At 36.2% G+C, this 24,794-nt stretch overlaps 1 protein-coding gene across 6 annotated transcripts in view; it reads left to right on the top strand.

Moving 5' to 3' along the window:
- CFAP46 (cilia and flagella associated protein 46) overlaps positions 1-24,794 on the top strand; it is a 64,312-nt gene that overhangs the window by 9,871 nt on the left and 29,647 nt on the right. For 5 of the 6 annotated variants that reach the window (XR_004358191.1, XM_032694188.1, XM_032694189.1 and 2 more), the window contains exons 11-30: positions 589-779; positions 2,409-2,637; positions 3,642-3,762; positions 5,679-5,802; positions 6,700-6,830; positions 8,197-8,339; positions 8,880-9,013; positions 9,358-9,570; positions 10,910-11,123; positions 11,460-11,603; positions 12,362-12,469; positions 14,357-14,538; positions 16,415-16,546; positions 17,888-18,053; positions 19,623-19,707; positions 19,815-19,953; positions 20,478-20,661; positions 21,103-21,262; positions 22,498-22,721; positions 24,647-24,766. Coding sequence is in view for 5 of the 6 variants with exons in the window: in XM_032694188.1 (XP_032550079.1) it covers positions 589-779; positions 2,409-2,637; positions 3,642-3,762; positions 5,679-5,802; positions 6,700-6,830; positions 8,197-8,339; positions 8,880-9,013; positions 9,358-9,570; positions 10,910-11,123; positions 11,460-11,603; positions 12,362-12,469; positions 14,357-14,538; positions 16,415-16,546; positions 17,888-18,053; positions 19,623-19,707; positions 19,815-19,953; positions 20,478-20,661; positions 21,103-21,262; positions 22,498-22,721; positions 24,647-24,766 (3,144 nt within the window). In the remaining variant the exon portion in view is untranslated. The remainder of the gene's footprint in view (positions 1-588; positions 780-2,408; positions 2,638-3,641; positions 3,763-5,678; positions 5,803-6,699; positions 6,831-8,196; positions 8,340-8,879; positions 9,014-9,357; positions 9,571-10,909; positions 11,124-11,459; positions 11,604-12,361; positions 12,470-14,356; positions 14,539-16,414; positions 16,547-17,887; positions 18,054-19,622; positions 19,708-19,814; positions 19,954-20,477; positions 20,662-21,102; positions 21,263-22,497; positions 22,722-24,646; positions 24,767-24,794) is intronic. The other variant, XM_032694186.1, reaches the window with a different exon arrangement.

Here is a 24,794-nt window from a genome sequence, read left to right as displayed (position 1 = left end):
AAATGTAAAATAGGATATTTAGGTATTTCTAAAATTCTAGGCTGCCGTGTCTGCAGTTGGACAGGGTGGTTTTTTTGATTTTTTTTTTAATTGCATACCTCTAAAAATAATGTAATAAATGGCAACTGTCTGTTACTGTAGGTAAGGCTTTGCTTTTAGATTTAATTAAATTAACCAAATTTAATTGACAGTGTGGCAAATCCTGTTTATAATATTACTTTTTTTCCTGTCCTGTGCAAAGTTGGTACCTTAGTATGAAAAAACAAAAAGCTAAGCCTTCTGAATTCACAAATATTCACAATTGCCAATTTCTATTTATCATAAGGAAGGGGAATAGCTGACAGACTTCTGCCTAAAATATATAATGGCAGCCTGGAGTACCTAAAAGAAACATTCCTTAGTTATCAATACCTATTTACAAAATAACCTTTAATTAAAGGAATTATTAAAAAAAAAAGTTTCCGAAGTCTGCTGGCTGAGGGACTGTTTTCTACTGAAAACAGTCCAAAGGTTAAAATTTAGAGGAACATGTAAGAAGTTGTACTCGTTAAATGCAATATATGCTAATTAATTTTTCATTTATGCCAGGGTCAGCTGGAATTGATAAAAAATCTTGACTTAAGCTTAAAACATGCAGTTCAGTTGGGAGATCCTAATGTGATTCAGGTTGTTTGTGCAACCCAGTGGAATCTGTGCTTGCCACTGCTACAGCACAACTTGCACCAACGCGTGCGAAAGCCCTTGATCTCAGTTGCTGATGCCCTTGAAGAGATTGACAGGTAATTTTCTATGCTGTGCACTTTTTTATTTGTTACTTTGGAAAGTCTCAGCATCAAACTCATTTAAAAGCTCAAGTTCTCTGATAATAAGCATCTTTGAAAATTTTCCATTCGCTTGTAATAAATGCAGGTCTGCATGTTGTATACAATTCCCCATTAATCACTGAAATACAGGTTCCTTTCAGGCAAAATCTCACACTGTTTAATGACCTGCAGCAAATATTGAAATACTTTAGGAACTGAATAATACTCTAGTTAATCAGAATTTTGTGAGAACATTCCAAAGCTGCAGTATGAGTGCATGTGTTGGACTGTGGTTTAGATTCTTGTATTAACATCACTTCTGTAGATTAAGAACATAAAATTAGAGAATTAGTTTTAAAAAAAGCATCATGGCTTCTGTATTACATATCAAATAAGACACTTCTTGCAGGATACTACTTTTGGATCTTTTGTGGTACTTTTTAATTGAAAAAGCTACTGTATTAAGAAAATCTAGTATTTTTTTCAGGTATGTTCTTCTGTTTGCTACTATACTGTACTTAACCTTAAGCACCTAAGTATTTTCACTTTTTTTATCGAGTCAAACTAATAGACCTTACTGTGTGGTACTTAGTTGAGTTTGGACCTGTGCATAGGCTGACTGCTAAGAGCAGAGATCAGAACTCCTGTAGTGAAGTGAGTTACAATTGACACAATCTGCCACTTGAGCAGGAAGGGAGGTGGTTTCTCATGGAAGTATTGCAGAGGAAGGTGAGGAATTTATTTTCAGTGTTTCTAAAATGTCATTTTTTTAGGTGCATAAAGAGGAAACGAAGCCTGAAGAAGTGGAAACACACTTGTATAAAAGCAGTATATTGTGTTACTGTACTGTTATTCAAGCATTTTTAGGCTTCCCATATAAAGAGTGCCAGATCAGCATAGGCAACTTTGATATTTGTACTCAATGTCAGTAATGACCATTTTTCTCTAAAAGCTTGCAGGTTAGGTTTTTTGGGGTCAGAGTTTTGGCCTTTGTTACCTTGTGTATTCGTAGCAATCCAGTTGACTCAACCTCAGCTCTGATGTGGTGCTGTCACTAGAGATTGAATGAAATCACTTGCCCCTATTAATTTGCCTGTCCTAATTTTCAGTTGGATTGCAGCATTAATTGTAGCTACTTTGGCCCGCAGGAGAAGGGCCAGACTTGCTCAGTCAGATGGGCTCTGACGTGGCCATACATGAGTTCTGTGGCAGATGTTTGATAGGCTTGAAAACCTTTCTCCTTTTCTCTTTCTCATGACATTGCTTTCATTCATCTCATTTTTTGTTTTTCTGCCTGAAAATAATCTAAAGTAGCATGTAGAGCTCTGAGCTGTCATGAACAGCTTCCTGGGGCAGGTGATGGAGAGGGAGCCCAGTGTACCTGAGGCTGGAGAACGTGCAGGTTTTGGGGAAAACATGCTGGTTTCATGGAGTGGTATGAGCAGGATAGTGAAAATGAAAGAAACAAGTCAATTATAAAGGGAGCATCAATTTTCATACTAGAGTTGCTTTTAATTGTTAAGTTTCACCTTTTTGTGAGTTCTAGGTCTAGGAATTTTAGTGTGCCTCATTTTGGCGGTTTACACTTAAATTTGTGTTCCTCAGCACGCTGACGTTGTTGCGTTGCCAAGTTCACATGGAAATAGCTCGTATTGAAGAAGATGAGGATAGACTGGAGGCTGCTGTGGGACATTTGCAAAAAGCTATTCAGGTGGACAGCAGTGGGCAGTACCAGGAACATCTGAGACTGACTTTGAACCGCGTTCATTGGTGCACGGTGCTGTACCAGGCACCTGAGCGTCAGGAGGACCGGGCGGGAGTGATGATTGAACAGGTAATCAGGATGAACAAGGGCTGTAGCTGGAACAGATTTGTTCATTAAATTCCAGCAGAGGAGAGCCAGCTGCTCAGTAGAACTGGGTATTAGTAGAGCCAGCATTGGCTTGCATTCAGCAAATCGTCGTTGAAGTGGTCATGCTGCTTCACAGCCTGAAGGTTGTGATAGAGGATTTTTTCCCAGTTACATTAAAAACTTATTTCTCGGAGGGAGGGAGGGAGTTGTTAATTAGCAAAAATATCAGCAAAAAAGAAGCTTATTAGCAATTGTCAGCAATTAGGATTTCATTGCATGAAACTGTTTTATTTAATGAGGAGAGCAGTGTCCAAATAGCTAAACATCCTGGCTGACTTCAAGATAAATCAGTATTACATGACACTTACAAATGCTGCTAAATAATATAATGTAAAGTCAAAGTGTAGTCATTGTCAAGAGTTACTGTATCTAATTCTGTTGTGCTTCCTCAGCACCTGAACAAAAATCATGCTGGCAACAGATTTTTTTGTCTGGTTTTAATGCTTTTCCATGCAAGCTTACTCTGTTTAAGTGTTACTTTAAAAAAAGCACTTACACCTTCTCTGACTTGGACTCATTCTGAGAAGACCAGGAAGTTTTTTATATTTTGTAGCAACTCCTTGTTATTGCACTATGGATGTGTTATGTTGATTTGTAAACAAGTACTGTTCTTTGTTTAAGAAGGTATAGCATAATGACAGGTTATATACTGAGGAATATACTGTAAGGTTGCATGGGCAGCATGAATGGTACTTCATATTAAATTATCCTTGGTGTATTGAATATCAAAACAGGAGTTCCGCAGTCACTTTCAATGATGATAATACTGCAGAATGATGTTTAAGATACATGAGGATACACAAGTGCTAAAGGTATTTTTTTGGTAGTAGCAAGTTATATGATCTGCATTCTGTTATGTTTAGTAAATAAGGTGTAGTTGGAATATAAAATGAGCCTTATAGCAAAGAGTTCTTTTCTTTACATAGGCTAAAAGGGGAAAACAAAAGGACGATGTGAGGAAAAAGAGATCCCTTCTGGTAAATGCAGGTCTTGCATTGGCTCCTGATACATTTCGAATAGTCCTTGACAGTGAAAATGAAGCTAAAGGTAAAGTTCATTTCTGTGACTAAAAGTTACTGCACTTTGTCTGCTTTGCACACTTTTAAAGGCTGGACACAGCATCTAATGCAACATAGAGAGTGCTGCAGTGCAGGTGAAGTGACAGTTCTGCTGAATTCTGTGGCACAGTTGCTATCAATATCATTAGGGATCTAAAAGTTGTACTGTGATACTGGAAAAGGTGTTGTTTTCCCCTCCAGATTTGTCTAAACCTTCCTGTTGTGCTGTAGTGGGCTGGAAATAGTTCTAGTTTATTTTCACTATGAGCAACTCCTGATGTTCTTATTCAAGTGGTGTTTTCAGAAGTTTCACCCCATAATATTCTGTGTTAATTACACTGCGTGTTTGTTCTGTATTATATTTGTCTTTCTGTTCTAAAATCTTGCTTTTGAGAGCTCGAGTTCTGTACAGAGATTGAGGCACTAATTCATTATTTACCTTCTAAAACATGGAACACAAATAGGCATGTTCCTTGTACCTCATGCAGCTTTGGTTTGTGACTATACAGCCTGTGGTTGAAGACTTTTCAGACTGCTTGAAGTGTTTTTTCTTATCGTGGTAATAAAGCAAGTGTGTGACTAATGTCACTAACTTTGAGTGTACCTGTTGTAATCCCATGGTAGAGATTGTGTAGGAAGTGCTATAGGAGGAATCCTGTAGCTCCCAAAGGAACCTGTTTATTCCATGGAAGACCTTGCAGTTCTCTCATGCCACCTGCTCAGCCAGGCCACAACGTTGACCCTCCACATCCCCATTTCAAACTTGATCAACTGGTCACTTACAAGCCAGAGTCTTATTTACAGATCAGCTGTTCCACTCTGTGCAGTCCTTTTTAGTATGTGAAAACGATGTCATTTTCATACAGGATTTAAAGAGATAAAATGCATTGTGTTTGTGAAATTAAGAGGATTTTAAGCATACAAGTCTCCTTGCTTTTAAATTTTTAGTTGACAACTGTAAAATTACTTCTGAAGTTCCTGAGAATACATCTTAGTACACATTAGCCTTCCAAGATGAGTCATTAAAATGAGTGAGATTATTACAACATTAGAACTATCACAGGACTTTGACACAAGACTTTATAAAATTTTGTTGTGAAAAATTTCATTTTTTCGTGAGGCTGTCATCTAAGCAGTGAGATTTTTGCTTTTTCCATGACACTTACATTGCAACAAGCTTACACGTGTTTATTGAAGGAGTAAGAAAATATATATGCAACTCTGTTATTAAAATGCACATAGGACAGGACATCAGATTTGTAGTGGTTTTTTTCAGTTGCATAAAACCCTTTCGTTCTATTTTGATGTATATGGGTGGCTAATTTAGTGAGAGCAGTACCCACAGATCCAGAAAACAATGTCCTTCTTCAGTCCATAATTTCCAATATGATATTACTGTCACTGTGCATTGTACTGGACAGGTTCTGTCACTGCTCTGTACATAACTGGGTAGCACAGAGGTATCACAGAGGTATCACATGCTGGACAGTGCATTGCAAAAGATGTTTAGCAAGAACAGTAAGACACTGTGCCTTCCTCTTGTCACTGTAAGTGAACCTGTTCATATGTGTATTTTGAACTCAGAAGTACTTTTAATGTACTAGAGTACTACATGTCCTGTCAGAAAAGAGATGCACTTGAGATATTTAGGGTCAAACAAACATAGATCAGTTTTTGGTTGAGAAAACTATATGTAAAGGTCTAGAAAAAAGCAGAGTAGATGCTGGTGGGATATGGATCTTTTCATGTTGGTTGGTTGGTTTGGGGAAAGCTTGAAGGAATGAGAAAAGGGCTCAATTTTGAGTGTTTCAGCACGTAATGATGAATGAAATTGCTTGCCCTTCATGTGGATTTTTTAATATCTTTTATTTAAGAACTGCTTTTAATTCTTATTTCTTTGCAAAGTTTCCTCAGGTAAAAGTACGAGTCAAATAAGCTTCCTCTGTGCAAAAGCCCAGCATCACACTAAGAGTGTGAGGAAAGTTGATGAGCATTTGAAACACTTGAGAAATGAAAATGACAGAGAGAGGTAATTACTGCAGGCCAGAAGTTCTCTTTTGTCTTGTGTAGAAGTGTCTGAGGGGAAAGTTTCTATTGCAGAGGTTCATTTTCTGGATGGTACCTTGGAAGAGGCTGAGTAATTGAATCAGCCCTGAAAAGCATTGAAATGTGTGTTTAATTCCTGACAAGCTCTGTTATGTTCCCATGCTGTGTAGAACTGTGTTCTTTCCCTGCTCCTAATCTGCTCTCACATGGACCTAACTCACTTGGTCTGTTGATAGAAGCTCAGCACGAAGAAGGATGAGTTGAATAAAGCTTGTCCTTGATGTACAGTTGAAACTTGGAAGTGTCCTGTCCTTGTAGGTCGTTGTACCACACCATATGCTACAACTTTTTTGTTAAAAGATTGTTTTACATTCTGAAAGTCAGATTAACCTGTAGAAAAATGTCAGGTTCTATTTTGAGTATTATCATTTTGTCATTCTTTATGTAAAAGGAGGTGTCTCCTTTTTTGCTGCACTAAAAATTCCTGTGATGAAATTTAAAGACTTTTGTTTTCTAAAATATTCTGAATCCAAACCTGTTTTCAAGATGTATTTTGAAATTCTCAGGATCTGTCTTTAAGTATTTAGTTTACTTTCTAAGACAGAACATTAGGGTTGTCACACACATTTGAAATTTCAGTATAGTTACCATCCAAAACAAGAATTTTGTCTCACTCTTGATATGCTGAGGAGATTCTTTTTAATTAATAAATTAATAATGTTATCTTTGCTACTGACAAAAAGACTTCCATTTATTAATTTTTAGTAGATTTAATTGTTTTTTCCTGATGACCATCATTATTAACATGATTTTTTTGTCAATCCTGAACTGCCAAAGATAATCTTGCTTATAAATTAATTTTGTGTTTTTTCTTTGGTAGAATTATACTTTGGGCAGATTTGGCAAAGGTTGCACGTAAGCAGGAAGTCTGGGATGTGTGCCGTGCAGCATGTAGATTCTGCCTCTTGTATGAAGATAACTTGTTTAGGAAGATATCAAAGCCTAAAAAAAGTAAGTGAACAATTTATTTTGAATGTTGTAAGAGGAACTTTTTCCTTATTTACTGGAGCTACTTGAAGGAGTCAGACAATTCTGTTTTCTTTCTTCCCATTCCCAAAGTTCCATGAGCGCCTTGTCTGTCACTGTCTGTTGGCATACATGGAATATTCTTTCTACTTCCAACTCTAGAAATCAGTCAATACATTTTTTGTTGAAGCCATACTCTGCCTTCAGAAATGTTTCACCAATGCTGCAGGAAAGCACTTGTATGAAATGTATCTACCTGTATTAAGAAAACAGGTGCATTCCCTAATGGTCATCTAGGTCCATATTATCCATGCCTGAGGAACCTGAAGAAAAATGGGTTGTCAGTCGCTTTGTACGAGGTTCACATGGTAATATTTTTTACCTTTTTCCCTTATTCATCAGTTCCCTGAGGTATCCAGCATTGTGCCTTATTCCTTGAGGGTCTGCTGGAAACCTACCACGCATGTTAAAAGAGTTCTTAGCTTGGCAAAAGCACTTTTAAATCCCCAGCTGCTTGGTGGCTTTTGCATGTGTCTGGTAAAGTTCATTTTGCCAGGGAGTTTGCAAAACTTACCTTTAAGTGCAGATGAAATGCAGCTTTTTTCAGTAGCCAATGTTAATTGAACCTATTCCACCTTTCTTCTCTAGATTGCTTCCAGTGTCTGCTTAAAATAGGGCATGAATTTGCCTGTTTTCTTTCGCAAGTTTTGCATTTCCAGACTAGCCATGTTTAATCTTTCAACTCTTTTTCCAAACTCAAGGGAAAAAATAAGTTCTTGCCAGAAACCGAAGGCAACCATGCACCAAAAGCATCATCAATAGAAACTGGTGTGTTCTTACAAACTCTGTGTTTATATTCAAATAACTGAGTCCTTTCTCTTCCTTATTAAACCAAAGAAAAATACTGCTTATTTTGTCTTTACTGATGTGTGAGTTACCAGAAAGTCAGCCCAGTCCGTGGTTTAAACACACAAAGACTTCAGCTACTACAGAACATTCAATACTCCATTTCCATGAATGCAATAATTAACTAGAGGCCATGGGGTCTATTCACACTAATGTAATTTCAGTGTGCATTTTGTAACTGGAGCAAGTTATTTGCTGCAAATATTGAAGTTTATGCACAAATGCAGCAAAAATCACAGGTAACCAACATCTCAGCACTGCCTGAGAACAGGCTTTGAGTGCAATAAATGGTACTAATGAGAAAAATTAATTATGTGAAATAATTTTAAGTATTTTCTTACTAACTCTTCCTTGGGGATTTAAGAATGTGTGGGGATTTGTAAATTGTAAATTGAGGGTAATGATTTGCATGAAAATAATGATGGTGTTATTTATTTATTTTTAGCACGGAAGAGCAAAGCTGGTGCAGCTATGATGGTTAATGGTCAAGGTGACACCTCAGGAGAATCATTGCTACCTGCCAATTCCTTCTCTTTAGAAACAGATTCACTCAGAATACTAGCAGAAATAAGATTCATTAATGCAGAGGTAAATAAATTACACAACTGTCATTCATATTTGTTTCATTTAGTTTTGTTTTATGTATAATTTTATGCATACGTCTTAAAGCACTGATATTATGAGTTTAGTTATTTTCTGTCTCCCTAGGAACTAGAGGATAAAGTAGTTTCATGAAGCATCTTGTCAAAATACTATGTGAACGTAACTATAGCAATAGTTTCACTGCAGGTTGTAATAACACTTTTTTTACAAGAGATTCTACTGTAAATGTTTGACATGTGACATTATATTTCTGGATCCCTAAAGTTCCAACATGATTAAAAAAATTTATATACATGAAATATGGGGTTTTTTCTCAATGTCATTATTTAGTAAAATTGGCTGTAGACAATTTTAAGATTATGAAGTATTTTGTATTATATTTCATATAGTTGTACATACCTGTACAACATCTGGAAAAGTATTTTGTATTTTCTTATTTTTGGAGAGGTAACTTCTATACTGAGTCATAGTCTGTTTTCACAGTGATAACCTCCGTAGATAATTTATTTCTCTGTGTCTTTCCAGGCAACTGTTCATTTATTAAGATTGCAGGGAATTGAACTGAATGATCATGCTGTACCTCCAGAAGACACAAACCAGGATCATCCAGGAGATGTTTCATATCTTCTGGAAAATGATCCAGAATGGAAAACATACAGGTGATTTTCCTTAATATGTGTCAAGACCCAGGAACTCTGATAGACCATTATTATCAGGCACAGATAATTGCAGAAGCTATTTCTCCTTAGTAAAATTCCTTGTCATCATATTCTTCATTTTTGTACGTAGTCATGGTAAAAGAAAAAGGTTCTAAGAAAATAGTTTGAAATAATTTTTCTTTTATTTGCTTTCTGATGAGGACTTAATAAATTGCAACTGAAAAGTAATTAAATTTTTATTCTGGTAGTTGTTTGAGATGTACTACTGCATATTTAACCTTACCATATAATTTCTTCTGGTGTTGAAGGTTTGGAATTACAACTTCTTTATACTAATTTTACAGTTTATGGATAGACTGCTTATCTCAGTATGCTATGGAAAACTTCCAGCGTGCAGCTGAAATCGGAGAACAACTGAATGAAGCCTGGATTGTTCACAATGCTGTGGTGTATATCTTAAATTACAACAGACATCTGATTACTTCAGGAAGACAGAGGGAAATCATTGAGTGTCTGCAGACTCTCCTTGGAGCCATCAAGACTGTTGGATACAATGGGTAAATTTAGATGTTTGGATATGAACATGCTCTTTTTTTCTAAAACATAGGAAATATTTTTGCAAACAGCATAAGTCACTTTGTGCTGTGAAAGATGTTTCTTGATGGCTTTCATTAGTAGTGGAAGGACTTTGGTGTATATATAGAGTAGCTCAGAAGGTAAATTTAATTTTCTGGTGTGAAAATTACATTTGAATCTTTTCTATTTGTTACTATACACTGTAAGCTGTATTAACTTTAGACCAATCAATATTAATTTCTCTTCATTGTGGAATATGCAAGTAAAAATAGCATTTTGTTAAGCTAGTCAGAAAATTGGGAGAATTTTCTTAGACTATGAGTTTGCAGGACAGCTCAAGATGTGTAGTTTGTTTTCATTTACTCTGAATTTGAACTATATTGTAAATATATTTACCACATTGTAAATATAATTCATTGTAAATATTTCTAATCATAGCAAGGTGGTTATTACTGGTTCTGAAGTAAGAGAAAATAGAAAATTAAATAAATAAAGGGGATTTGCACATTAATAGACTTTGAAAAGAGGAATAGATTCCACAGTGGTTTGGAGAAATCCTGTGCTGTAGTAAATGCAGTGGCAAAACGATTGACTATTGCAGAGGAGATGCTCCAGTCAAAGTCTGACTGTGGGACACAGTCCTGGAAATTTCAGCATATTGTTGGCAGTGACCTCAGCACTAGGCAGGGAAAGGACCAGCAGCAAATAAGTCTCTTTTAACAGTACTGGATAACAAAATCTAAATTGCAGTTTGTGCAGAGGAAGACTGGTAATACCTGCTTATTAATTTTGATACTTATGTTAGTTTATATCTCAACAATAATCTCTTAATTGTAATTCAGTTCATGTTTTCTCAAAAAAAAAACCCCCCAAAACTCCAGCTCAGCAGTGGATTGGCATGATAACCAGAAAGAAATGGGTCCATGTGAAGGGTTTGGCTTAGGGTAATTGTTTAGAAAATAGTTATTATTTTCGTGTATAGCAGCCTTGCTAATAAAAAGTTATGTTTTAATGTTTGTCTGACATAAATATGAATTTTAGGGGTTTTCTTCTGTGATGAAAGAGAAGCTTCAATTATGTGAATTTTTCTGTGATGAAAGAGCTTAAGAAATGGATGTAAACTATGAAAATTGTGGGTTTTGTAGTTTTAACGATTTAAACTGCTTTTCCAATGGCCAAATTTTTTTTCAACATCTATAATTTTACTTTCTAAGAAAAAACTAGATTTTCAAGTAATATTTGTTACTTGAAAACAATAAATTTTATTCCTGCCTTTGATCTGATGCAGTGTGCACTTCTGATTTTTGGTTTTTTCTACAGAAGTACTGAGATTTTACTGATGTTATGTAACGCTTTGGCTCGGGGCCTAATTATTCCTTGGATTCCAGAGCCAAAACCTGCTGAGGAGAAAGAAGAAGATGCAGCAGTAGACAATGGCAGAAAAGCTGCAGGAAAGAAACAGGAAAAGGCAAATATCACCCAGTCTCTCTTGGTAGATCCTAGTGGACTTTCTGACATCCAAGCGGCCCTAGAGGTACCACCTCCTTATTTTTGTAGTTCCTTTTGTTCTGCTGTCATATATTACAATTCCTATAAATTCAGTAGTAGAATTTTCTGCAAAAAGTAAGAAAATGTAGCAGTTCTGCCACATAGATCCTCCTTAGGGGCACACTGGAGCTCCTTACCAGCTTGGGGCTCAGGGCTGTAACTTCCATTTGCCTTGTGAACTCACCTAAAGGAGATGTTGTCAGGCTTAGAGATGCGTGTGCAATAATTTTAAAATAACTAATGAATGGCATGTTCTGTGCAAGAAGCTTTCCACGTTTCTCCTGTGTTTCAGGTTTCTGGTTTTTTTCTTCTTGGTGTTTAGATTTGTGAATTTGCCCTAAGTGTGATGACTGGAACCACACCTAAGGGAACCATCCCTGTTGCTACACAGCAACAGGTCATTGCTACCTGGGTGAAAGTAAAGCAGTTAAATGAGCAGCAGATCAATCTTGGGACTCAGGATGAGGTATGATCTCCCTGAAATCCTGCATAATAACAAAACTTTCCAAAGAAAAGTTAAACTCATATATTCATTTAATAATGACTGAAATTATCAGTGTATCATTTATTTCGTATATTTGAATACAATGTGAAAATAAATTTTGGCTGTAGTTCCAACAACTAGCAAATTTTTCACATTGGGCATAGCAATGAGTCTACGTTTCTTAAATCTATGTTTCTTAAATCTTTCTCTGTTGTTTGCTGCCATGGTGGTGTTTGTTATATGATACCTGTTGAGCAGAATTGATCTTGAATTCATACGTGTAAAATAATAAAATGGCTAAATTAAAAATTTTAAGAAAAATCATCTCTATTTATATCAACATTTACTATGGCCTCTTTATGAATAGATTATAGACCTAGTAAGTTGGAAAGCAATATTTTATTCCTTTTTTTTTAATAATGTCTATAAAACTGGAATCCCCCAATGAAATATGAAATCTACCTTTACTGTATTGTTGATGGGGATTTTTAGTGTTGAAACTGTAGTAGTTCAGAGTTCACAATGTTAATTAAAAATATATAAATAAATAAAATCCTCCTTTTTAAGGACACAGTACAGATGAGGATTTGCTTAAAGCAAATTGAGGTTTTCAAGCATTATTATTATTATTATTATTATTATTATTATTATTATTACCCTGTCATCTCAACTAATGTTCTTAATATTACTGACTTGCAAAAAAAAAAAAATCTCAGTGTGGTTTTTTTGCTTCTGCTTAGAATAATGATGAAGCACAAAATCCTATGGCAAGAATTCTTATTGGTCTGGAAATGTATTCATGTAATGGCTTGGGTCTCATGGATTTCACTGTTCCTAGCTTATCTGAGGTATTTTTTTTAATTAGTTCTTGAGTTTTTAAAACTTGCATATTATAAATGTGATTTCAGTTTCAATTTTCAATGGAGGCAAAATTAATTTGGAAACTTTTATTGTACCATTATTTCCTTTAAAACTTTCCAAGTGGTTGAATATTTGTGACAGGAAGAAGATTTTTGTGACGGAGTATTTTCATTTCTCCAAAGAACAGATTGCATTAGAATTATGTCTGTGTTGCTTTAACAGGTTGTTTCCATAACCAACAGATGAGCTTTGTGGGTTCAGGTGAATTCTATACAGAACCATACTTCTAACCTTTTGTTTTTCTTGTTGAGAAAACTTAGTAGAATCACAGAGTTGTTTAGATTGGAAAAGCCTCCTGAGACCATTGAGTCCAACCATTCCCCCAGCATTGCCAAGACCACCACTAACCCATGTCCCCAGGTGCCACATCCAAGTGGCCTTTAAATCCCTCCAGGGATGGGGACTCCACCACTACCCTGGGCAGCTGTGCCAGGGCTGGACAATATTTTCAGTGAAGAAATTTCTTCAGTATCCAACCTAATCCTCTCCTGGCACAACTTGAGGCCGTTTCCTCTTGTCCTGTTCCTTGTTCCCTGGGAGCAGAGCCCAACTCCCACCTGGCTCCACCCTCCTGTCAGGGAGTTACAGGGAGGTTTAGGGTTCATGTTAGAAGTATTCAAAATTTCAACAGGAAACTTCACATAACAGTGAAGTTACTTTTGACAGTTGCAAGGTAGAACAACTACACTTGGTTAATATTTAAAGAATTAGGTGACTTTTTGATGAGTCTTATATAATGTGTATTTTCTTAAAGTGCTTACTTTTGATCAGTCCTCTCTAATTACTCACACTGACTAGTGCCACGTTTTTCCTGTGATCCTGTTGGTTACCAGGCTGTTCAAGAGTAATAGACGTAGTGTAGAAAGCTTTATACCTCATATTTTCAAAACAGGGAGTTGTAGCCTTACCTGTTTGATTACCACAGTTATAATTTCTAACTCTTGTAAAGAGCTTTCTTAACTGAGATGTATTTCCCCATTTAGCTGGGAATCTGGTGGCATTGGCTAACACTTCTGTAGAAGTCTTTCTTTCACAAGACTAGGATCTGAGTCCTTATAAATATATAGGTATCTAATTCTAGTCAGTCTACAGATTTATGCCAAATACTATGAGTTAGCTTTAGCTGTTGCTTCACTGGCTTGGTTTTGTATAACAATGTTTGTAGTATCTTTGTTTGGACCAATTCATTAAGCACCGTTATCCTAAAAAGGTGAAACTTTGATACATACAAAAGCAATGAAAACATTTAGATCCTATAACGAAACTAGACATGAAACAACATATATATATATATAGATATATGTTTAGGTTGGAAAAGACCTCTAAGATTATGGAGTCCAAGCTTCCATATATATGACAACATATATAGCAACTGTATATTACAACAACTGGTTGTTGTAAAACTGCTTCTATCTCCCGTTCTTACCTTTGGCTTAACTAAAATGGTCTCTGAATTTTGATAGCCCTGTTCCACTGATTTTTGAAAGAGGATTGAGGACATAGAATAAGTCTTGGCGTATACTTCTGGCCAAAGGGCATGCACACTTACAGCTGGATTTGCACACACTATAGTAATACTTACTACATGATGAATGATGCCTCTCTACTGTATATTTTGGTTGTAATTGTAGCTCTTTAGTTTTCTAGATGGTTTTATTATATACTTATTCCATGGCCAGTTGGTTGTAAGGAAGTCACAGCTGTAAGCATGTAAGTGCTGTAGAACAGAGCATATTAAACCCCTGAAATTTAAACTCTTTTTTTTCTTCCTTTTTTCCCTTTTTCCTCTTTTTTGTTTCCTTTTTCCCTCCTAGTTAGTGAAATTGGCTTTAGAATGCAGTTGGTCGGATTCCTTAGTGGAGCTGCAGACACTGACACGACTTATGTATTTTGCATACGTATCACATGCCTATGAAATAGTGACAACTTGTTCCAAAAGGATCTTGGAATCAGATAGGAATTCTGTCCACAACAGAGATACTAAGAAATATGATGTGTAAGTACATGGAATTTTGCATGATACTGTGGTATACTTGAACCAAGCTTTGAAGAAAGAGTATAGAGGGTAAATGCATCTGATCACATAACCAAAAATGAAAGAATCTTTTTTACAAAAAAGCTGTACAGTTAGAGATGAAAGTGAAAGTAAAAGGCAGTGGGAGCTCCAGATTGTGGCACCGGACCCAGCTCAGGAAGAGAGATGAAGTTTGTTATCCAAGGAAGTCAGCAGGTCATCCATCCATGTGTTAGGGCGTCTTCCCAGGGAGCATTGCTTTTCTGAAATGATCTCTGGCAATCACGCTATTTTGACCCTTTTATAATCTCCAGGCAGAAAATAGCTGATTCAAGTTCTTCTGCTGATGCAAATTGCTTCCAGTGCTGACCTGCATCTAGTACATGAAGGGCCTACACAGTTCCTGGGCCAGGATGGGTCTGGGGGTGATGAAAGGTAACAGCAACTCCTGTATTCCAGGCTCTGCTGTCAGGTAGCCTTTGTGGTCTTATTACCACTATACATATGGGTGCAATAGGAATGTAACTCGTTTCTTTAAAAACCAGTCTCTTACTTAACTGATTATTTGAAACTTTGATTCCAAAGAAAAAAAAACAAAAAACCACAAAAATATTTCATATATAAATGGATCTGTTGGTGGAGTCCTTTATTATAAAAAGGTGACACTTCTATTTTTTATATGATTTCCTCCAAAAACAGGAATTAATTTTATCAGAAGAGGAGCAAGTCAACTCCATTTAGCAGTAATTTTTTGGAATGTAGGAAGTCTGAAATAAACATGTGAAAGAGTTTGGATACAATATATTGTTCCTTTTTTTCTCTGCAAAATAATTTCTCTATTAAAAACAGTGTTGTTTTTCTGCCTGGGGAAAAAAAGCCATGTAAACCCAAGTAAGATATCTTAATATGAAATACATAGTTTCAGAACTTTACTGAAATTGGGAGTATACCTGCTGCACATCCATCAATCTACAAAGTAATGAATGATAAAATATTTGATTCTTTGACAAAGAAATGTAGTCATGCATTGTCAGTGCTGTTTCCAAAAATGGAAGACAGGCTCAGTGTTTCCTGGTAAAGCACAGCCTGGGGACAGAGAGGTTGATTTCGAGCCTGTTGCTGAGTTGTGCTGTGGGCACTGGTGCCCTCTCGTGCACACAGACCGTGGCTGTCAGTTCTCACACAGGGTAGAACAGAGCAGCTGGAGTGTGCATCTGCTCATGGCTGCATTTGTAACTAAGACCTTAAAAAATCCTGCAAATTGTATTTCTTCTTTTCTTACAGAGTCACTATTAGCCAAAGGTATCAATTTATTTGCTTACTAATTTTTAACTGATTAACTGTAGCATTGAAACCTACATTGTTTTCTTTTAAATGTAGTAGAATAGGATTCATATCAATTTCTCCAGAACCCTGTGCATAAGTTACCAGACATAAGCATTACAAATTCCAAAAGAAAGTATTAGAAATGGTCTAATTTCCCTGATTTCTGTTTTTAATTGCTTACTGTGTAAGTTCAATTTTGGACTAATATTTTGTTTGATGTATGATACTGAAACATGGGGAGAAAACTAAAAATCTATTTTCTTCCCTTGCTAAATATAGATAATAGTTTTTTTAATCTGATTTCACAGTTATATTCATTAGAGGTGTAAAAAAGATATTTTATTCTTTACTTTCACAAAATGTTCAGTTATTAAATGTGTCCTGATTTTAAAAGAAAACTCAGTAGAAGCATTTGTAACTTCCAAAGCTAGGGACATCTATATAGTAGAAACTTGAAAAGATCATTAATAGGAAATGGGATGGTCTTAGACTGGAAGACTTAGCACTTCTTTAAGTATTTGCCTTTATGCAGGCCAGGTAACAGATTGAAACAAGAAATGTTAAGCACTATTGCCTGGATGCAAGGACAGGGCATAATGGAAAATTTGTCTGGAAGAAAACACCTGCGTGTAGCAGCATCAAACGCCTTTGCTCAGAGTGCCAGGTATGTTTTATTATGAGAGAAGACTAATATAAAACAGATCTAAAATTTGATTACAGATTTGGGGATCAGCATATTTTCTGCCAAGACTGATAAAATGCAAAATAGTTGTGAGTTGAAGTGTTTAACAAAGGATTTCAGAAACTTTACACTTCAGAAAATTTATCAACTCCTTTCCACATAGCTGATCTTGTAGTGTCATAGGATCATGGGAGAGCATGGTTGTCAGGACCTCGGAAAGGATCTAGTCCAGACTCCTGCTCAAAGCAGGGCCAGCCCAGTGCTTTGTCCATTCTGGTCATGAGTGGAGACACTCAGCCTCTGTGAGTGACCTGCTCCACTGCCTGGCTGTACCCAAGGGGGTATCTCTGCATGTACACACACTGAACCTTTCTTATTTCAAATTATGCCTGTTCTTGCTTGTCTTGCCATGCACTGGGAAGAACCTGACTGGTGCTTTTCAGTAACCTTGTTGGCTTATTAAGAAACTTCTTGTCATTAAGTCCCCCAAAGCCAACTCTTCACCTGGCCATTTTCTCAAGACAAGTGCGGTCCAGTCCCTGGTTCATCTTGGTGGCCCTGCACTGAGCTCCCTGTGATTTATCCGTGTCTGGAATGTGTTGGCTGGCCCAGAACTGGCTGCAGGAGTCTAAATGTGATCTAAATGGTTCTGTCTAGAGGGTGATCAGATTGCCAGTTTCAAAAAATTGCTTTTTTTTAAATAGTAGAAATATTCAGTTGCTGATTTTATTATACCAATGCATAATTTTCCACTAAATTTCCAGGCTTTTATTCACTCAGCTGAGTACTGTGTTATATCACTATCTGGAGAATTATTTTATGAATTCAAAGTAACATTTTCAATAAATATGCTCAAAGCTATTTGAATGCAGCTAGAGGCATTTGGGGCATGTTTGTGGGTTGCAGTGGCACTATGCTAAGCAAAATCCATGGCATGCTAATAATTGTTTTGTTCTATTTTTTAATGGTTTTTAGAATGAGAAATTAACATAACAGGAAGCCAAAAAAGTATATTATTCCAATGACAACATCTTAAGTAGATTTCTGCTATTTTTTAATGAATGCTCTTGATCTAAGATTATGTAGAAATACAATAAAGTCATTAATATGATACTTATTGCTACTTCTGAATGTGTGAAGGTGTTTGGTATATAAAAATGGAAAATAGTTTTTGTATGAAGCTCATATGCTAACTCCTCACTGCTGAGATTACGTATGGTGGTGTGCAGATCAGGTAAACCCAAATATTTGTAGAAATAAAATCCTTTATTTTGGCTATAGTGGGATTGTTTTCCTCATTAAGCTATACTTCTCTTTCTTCAGGCATGCAGGTGAAGCTGGAAATTATTCCCTTGTAATGTTTGCAGCAAGACACTTTTGGAATGCATGTTTACCTTTGCTGGGCTCTCCACATGACAGAGAACATCTTAAAGAACCTACTGAAATAATTCTTAAGAGTATAATTAAAGCAGAATCTAAAAATAAACAGGTAAGAATTTCTAATAGGTATTGTAAACTGTGCTTGTGTTTAGTGATTGATGCTGATGGTAAAGAAACTTCAAGTATTTTCAGTGTGAATCCTTAGTAAATTGTATTAAAAAGCAAAACTTTATTGTAGATAATGAAAGTTTACAGTTATAGGTGGCATAGATCTTTTATTTCTGAAAATATTAGTAATTCTTATGAGTTAGAAGTGAGTAACTTCAGCTATTAGTTAGGAAAAAATATTTTCTGTAAACAGAGTGTTCAATATTTGATTATTTCTGGAGTTACCAAATTTTTTAATTTTATATACACTGTAGTAACCCTTGTAAGAGGCAGGAACTGCTCTCCAGTGATCCTTGATTAGTCTAACTAGGCAATTTTAAAATACAGTCACATTTGGAGAAGCATATGCCAGCAGATGTCCAGATTTTCATCCACCAGTACCCCCAAATGGTTCACCGCAGGTCTGCTCTGATAGTGGGGTTTGCCCTGACACAGGTGCAGGACCTCGTTGAACTTCACCTGGTTCCCTTGGGCCCACTGCTGAGGCCTGTCAGGGTCCCTCTGGGTGACATCCCTTCCCTCTAGTCAATGAACCCACCACTCACCTTGGTGTCACCAGCAGATTTGCTGAGAGTGCTCTCAAACCCCAAGACTATGTCAGTGATGAACTAAACAGTATTGGTCCCAGTAAGAACCTGTGGGGGATACCATGTGTTACTGGTTTCCACCTGGACATTGAGCCAGTAACTGGAACTCTTTGGGTGCAGCCACCCAGCAACTTCCTTATCCATCTAACAGTCCATCCAGCAAACCTCTGTCTGTTCAATTCAGCAGCAACAAGGTTGTGGGGCACTGTATCGAAGGTCTCACAGAAATCCAGGTGGATGACATCCATAGTTCTTTCCTTTCCACTGATGCAGTCACTCCATTGCAGAAGGGCACAAAATCAGTCATACTTTGTACCTTCATGGAAGTAAATGCTGATTTGATCAAATCTGATAAATCTTTGATGATACTAATGTAATGCTTATCCAAAGGTTGTGACAGTAGCTCAGTTAACTTATTAGCATCATCCTTTATGTATTCAATAGTCAGCATGTCATATGTGGATCTGTTTTTGAAACAAGATAATGAATTTATCTTTGAAGGTGGTAAACTGCTGTAGAGGAGAGCAAAACAGTTCACAAGTCTCCTACCTTTGGTTGAGAATTGTAATAGTCAGATTTTCACAGGTAAAGCCTGGAGCAGGGATGTAGGCTAGAGAGCTCCAGAGGGTCTCTGCCAACCTCAGCTGCTCTGATTCTCTGAGAGTGCTTCAAGTTTTCATGTTATTTAATCAGTGTAACTGATTGAATATTACTGAGTCTGGTTATTGTCATATTGGGTTTGTATTATAGGATTCACTCTGGAGAAATGTCTGTGGCTTTCATGTGCTCAAGCAGCTATTTGTTACAGATTACTAGTTCATATTAACCATATGGATTGGTTTACAGATGGAACAGAAGTTCAATAATCCTTAAAGATATAAGTGAAAGATTTTTGTTTTCCCCTTTTTTTTATGTCTTTTTAGGAAGAGAAAGCAATGTGGCCTTTGCATCAGTGGATTACAAAGGATTTTCAAAGTATCGGGTTATCAGATGAATGCTTTCCCCCAGGCATGTTCTTCCTTTTTCATCTGGTAATAAAAGAAACTCCAGTATTTTGTAATACCATTATTCTAATTCTGCAATATATTAATAAATAATTTGAATATACTTCAAAGGTGCTGAGGAAGATCTGACATTAAGAATCTCCTTATATGGGTTATTATGCCACATATATGCTGATAAAGCTGACTGGGAGACAGCGCTAAAAGTCCTGGATGAAGCTAATCAAGTTTTGCCTCAGACAAGACACAAGCTGTAAGTTGGTTGACTTATTTTTATTAAATTAAGCATCTTGATTCTTGAGAAGTATAAAACTCTTGAGTGCTTTTTTATTTTACATTGGGAAAATATTACTACCTTTTTATCAACCTGTCTCTTCTTACAACAGAAAACAGCGTTGTGTCTTTTCAATGAAAAAGACGTGCACAGGCAGTGCTTCCTGTCATTAATCTGTTAATATTTGTAAATTGAATTTTTTTAAAACTTGTATATAAGTAGTATCTTACTTTCCAAGGAAACAGATGCGTGAAATGTGGCTATATAGCACAAGCTTTAATTTTCCTAACTGCAAACCCATTTACATTAAATGAAAACTAAATTATCCAGAGTTCTGTTTACATAATCTTATCTGGGTTCAGGGTTTTAGGACCTTTTATGACAGTTTACAAACTTTTCATCTTTGTACTGTGCTGATATGAACTCATATATCTATCTTATTCACAAAGTTACTTGACAGGTACAAATGCAAGTAATTTATAATTTGTTGGATCTTTTTCTAGCCTGATTTTCAAACACATGGCTACAGTGAGGGCAGGATTGGGATGCAGTTTTACAGTGGCCATTCAGAAAATCAGTCGTGAAAGCGAAGAGTATTTGCCGCAGATGTGGCGTCACTTGGCGACGGTCTCCAGAAGTACTGCTGGACAGTTGAGCTGTTTCCAAAATGCCATCAGTGCTTCACAGGTTTGTTATTTCTTGCTGTTTGTTTTGATGCTGATGGAAGGATGTTTCTCAAGTGATTCATGAGATTGCAAGTTGTGTGAGGTATAGAACTAAACTGATAGGGGAGCCATGTACTTGAGCATTACTTTTTATAACTTTGAGATAGCTCTTCAGTAGGAAAACCCTGTATGGTTGAGTTTTTATATCCAGAAAATTTTAGTTGAGTCCTGCCAAAGAAAAATCTCTAAGAGTAGCAAGGAATTTTAATAAAACAAAGAATTAATTGGTGGAGTTTTCTGTTACATTCTCTTTATCGTAACTCTGATTATGTGATGCCAATAAAACTGCTCGCTGTCAATTATTATTTTTTACTTCTGTTCAGATTACATTAAACTTTAGAAGATCATTTTGAAGGTTTACATTAACAAATACTAATTAACTCCTCCTTTATTACTTTTACAGAAACAAGAAGATAAGTTGCAGAGTGTTGATTACCTGATGGAATTTGCTGAATGGTTATATTGTAATCAGTTTCCCCTCAACGATGCTATTAAACCTCTGCACTGGGCAGTAGATCTCCTGCTGCACATGAAATTCCCTATGCAGTCCTCACAAGAGGAAGGTATGTAATAGGTGTTTCTCCTCCAGAGGAATTTCTCAGCAGCAAATGCAAGGGGCATTTTAAATTTACAGCTTAGTTATCACAAAGAATGGCACCAGCTTGCCTGTATTTTCTCTTACATTCACTGTCTTTAATCAGTGCTGCTTCAGTTATCTGTGGGTTCTGTGCTGTGCCATGGAGACCTCCCCTCAGACTGTTGGTGTAGTAAGATACTACTCCCATTTGATGTGGGTTCCTGAACTGTGAGATGCTTTCAGAAAGCAGTGCTGGGCAGTCTGTTGCAAATACATCTTCATGGAGGGACAGATGGAACTGCAGGAAACAGTTCCTGTCCCAAGATTTGGGTACCTCAGTTCATTGCTCTTGACTTGGCTTTGTCAAGTATCTTAGCATTGTTTTTTCAAAACTGACTTTCAAAGGGAAGTGTGCTTTCAGCTGCTCATGTAACTGTCAAAATCCCTTGGTCCTTTTACTTTGTGTCCACTTGTGGTAGTATGGCCTCAGTGACCTGTTTTGATAGAACACCCTGTTATTCAATTGGGGAAAAAAGTATCTGATTTCTGGAACAACACTGTCCTGTGTGGCATTGATGAACATCTTCATTGCTCTTATTTTTGTGTGGATAGGTGAAGTCATTCAGACAAGTACTTCTGGTATTTGCATTGAGAAAGAGAAGTGTTTAGTGTCTCTAGTATCACATGTTTGATTGAAGTCACAGTAGCAATATTCTGTTCATACTTTTCTGTTAGTGGTTTGGTTGGGTTTTTTTTACAGTCCTATGGTTGTTTAAACTTTGTATTCGTTCTGTAATGATCCTCCCATCCAGTTTCACCTGGTTGCTTATGATTACTGGCCTTCTTACACCACTTAAGTTCCAAGAAAGTTTCTACAAAGCTTTTAATGGAAACTAAAATAATATAATAAGGAAAACTAGATTCAAATATAGAACAGCCCAGATTGGAAGGAACCTCAAAAGATCATCTGGTCCAACCTTATGTGGATGTCATTTCTCTGTCAGGCTTACATCATTTAATAAACATAACTTACATTTTTGGTTGAAAGCATGGTACAAGTAGCACTCTATCATGATAGTAAGAACATCTTCAGTAGATGGATTTCCATTTTTCTTTTTTTCCCCTTAATATTTTCATTTTCAATTCAGAAATTTTAACTTTTGAGTACGTTTTTGCAATGCTACCATTGTGAGCACGTGACTGCTTTTTTTTTTTTAACAGAAAAAATTGATGTAGCGGAATTTATGCCCACAGAGAACATTAAGATGAACAGTGGAGCAAATGATATCATTCCTCAAATTAATTTGGAGGATTTGAGTAATATTAAACAGTTGGAAGCTTTGTTCAGAGCACAGACATTACTGGCTGTAATTTCTGGTCCTGGTTCTCCTTGCCATCAGCAGCACTGTTTGCTGGCATGTGCCTTTATCATCCGGATCTGGCAGGTGAGACCAGGGGAGATCAGATCTTGGATTGGGTTTTAATGTGGCCAGTCTGTTTCAGGTCTTCTCGTGTAATTGTGATACCAGCTACTCTTTTGGTGTTTTAAATATGTCTTTAGAGTTTTCAGTTTTATGGTGTCATTAGTGTATTTTCGCAGCTTTTGGAAATAAACCAGAAAATTGTTCATCTTGGGAAAATAAGGAAGAGACAAGAGGGATAAAAGCAGTGGCCCAATGTTTCTCTAGAGTGCAGTTGTACATTTTGTGCAATAGGTTGTGTATTTTTAAATTTAAAAATTGTGTATTTTTAATTTGCTAAAGAATCTTAGTAGTGGCAGAATATGTACTGAAGACATTGCTGGCAGTTCTGAAGAACAGTGATTTCTGATGGACCTTCACAAAATTGAATCAAGAGGGCTGTCATGTGACTGAAAGGATTGTGTTCACTCATTAATTTCTCCAATTACTTTCTCATTGTTACAGCATTCCAAATTAAACAAATCTATGTCATTTCTCATAGATATGACCAATTGAAATGGCTTTTCGGAATCACAGGAGCACTCATAGGAAAACAATTATACATTAAATAAAGTAAATATTTGAAGGGACTAAATGTATACTTAATAATAGTAATGCAACAAATCATTATAGAAACGATTTTAGTTGGGACATATCAACTAGATTGGTAAGGTATAGCTTGGGCATAATTTTATTCCAGTTAGATGTAAAAGTCTGCAATATGTTAAGATTTCATTGTGAAATCAGTTTAAGGTGATGGAAGACAGGAAGTTGAAAAATAAAAATTGAATATTGATATTTTCAGATTTACACAAGCACAGCTTTAAACATACTACACTTGACTGAGTGTCTTACTAGTGAAAAAATGATCTGAAGGGAGTACTACTGTTTGAATAAGCTGTTAAAACTAAAAGAGCTGGTGCTGCTGTCAGTGCCAGTCATAGGACAATGACAGTCATTCTAAGAATCATATTTACAGCTGAACAGTATTGTGAAAAAAAGAATAACCATGTGGTATGAAAGGAATTAAAGTACTCCAGGACTCCTTGTTTTGGGAGTACAAAGTCAAGCAGACTTGACTGAAGACGTGTTTCTAAAGCAGGCTCTCTAAAGTGTTAGGACTCCATAAATAACTCAGTAGAAGATCTTAAAATGTCCTCTGAAAAACTGAATAATCGAAGCCAATAATCATCTGCTTCTGACTTTTTAAAAGACATGTTACCTTTAATTTGAAATTTTCATGTTTTGTGCATTATCCAGCGTTAGTTTTTTATTCGTATTTTGTATTTTATTCTTCATTCCTCCAGCAAAACATATACGACTTCTGAAATGAATGTGGTTTTTTGTTTGTTTTTTTTTTTATTTTAGGTAAGATCAGAGCTGTGCTATTACATGCACAGGGAAATTTTTAATTAATTCATTCTTATGCTTAAATATTTAGAAAATTCTTTTCTATAACATTCATTAGGAGCATTGTAGAAGACTAATCCAGAAGGAGAACAAAATTACTCTTTGCAGTCTTGTAGATTACTTTTATATGAAATCCATTTCATGTAGAACATGAAGCTATCTAGACTAGCAGTTTAAAACAAAAGAATTGAATTTGCAGCCATATAGGTTAAAAAAGAGTAGCAGTAGGGTTTACCACAGGGATGATGTCATCTTTGACAATTCTGCTGTTTAATTGCATTGGCATGATCGTCCTAAATGCTTGTACAAATAATACAGCAACCAGAAATCTCTGAAATTGTTGTTTTCTGAAGAAAACTTTTGCAAACAGAACATGATATGTGACAATTGTTAAAAGCTGCAGATAGTGACTTGCAGTGGATAATAACTGCCAGTATCATTATTATTGCAAATTGAAAATAATTTGAATTGAAAATAATTGTAAATATTTGATTGTCTAGATATCATTGCCAGCATCAGGACTTATTACAAAAGCAACTTCAAGGTCTTCACAACCTACAACTACTCAGAAATTGAAGTCAAAATCTCCTCCTAAAAAAGAGAAGGGCAGAAAGACACAAGTAAGACCCACTTGCCTGTGAAATTCAA

The sequence above is a fragment of the Chiroxiphia lanceolata genome, chromosome 8 (assembly GCF_009829145.1).
Source record: "Chiroxiphia lanceolata isolate bChiLan1 chromosome 8, bChiLan1.pri, whole genome shotgun sequence".
NCBI classification, from domain to species: Eukaryota; Metazoa; Chordata; class Aves; order Passeriformes; family Pipridae; genus Chiroxiphia; species Chiroxiphia lanceolata.
Note: the sequence above shows the minus strand (reverse complement) of the source record. Positions and strands in the feature narration are given on the sequence as shown.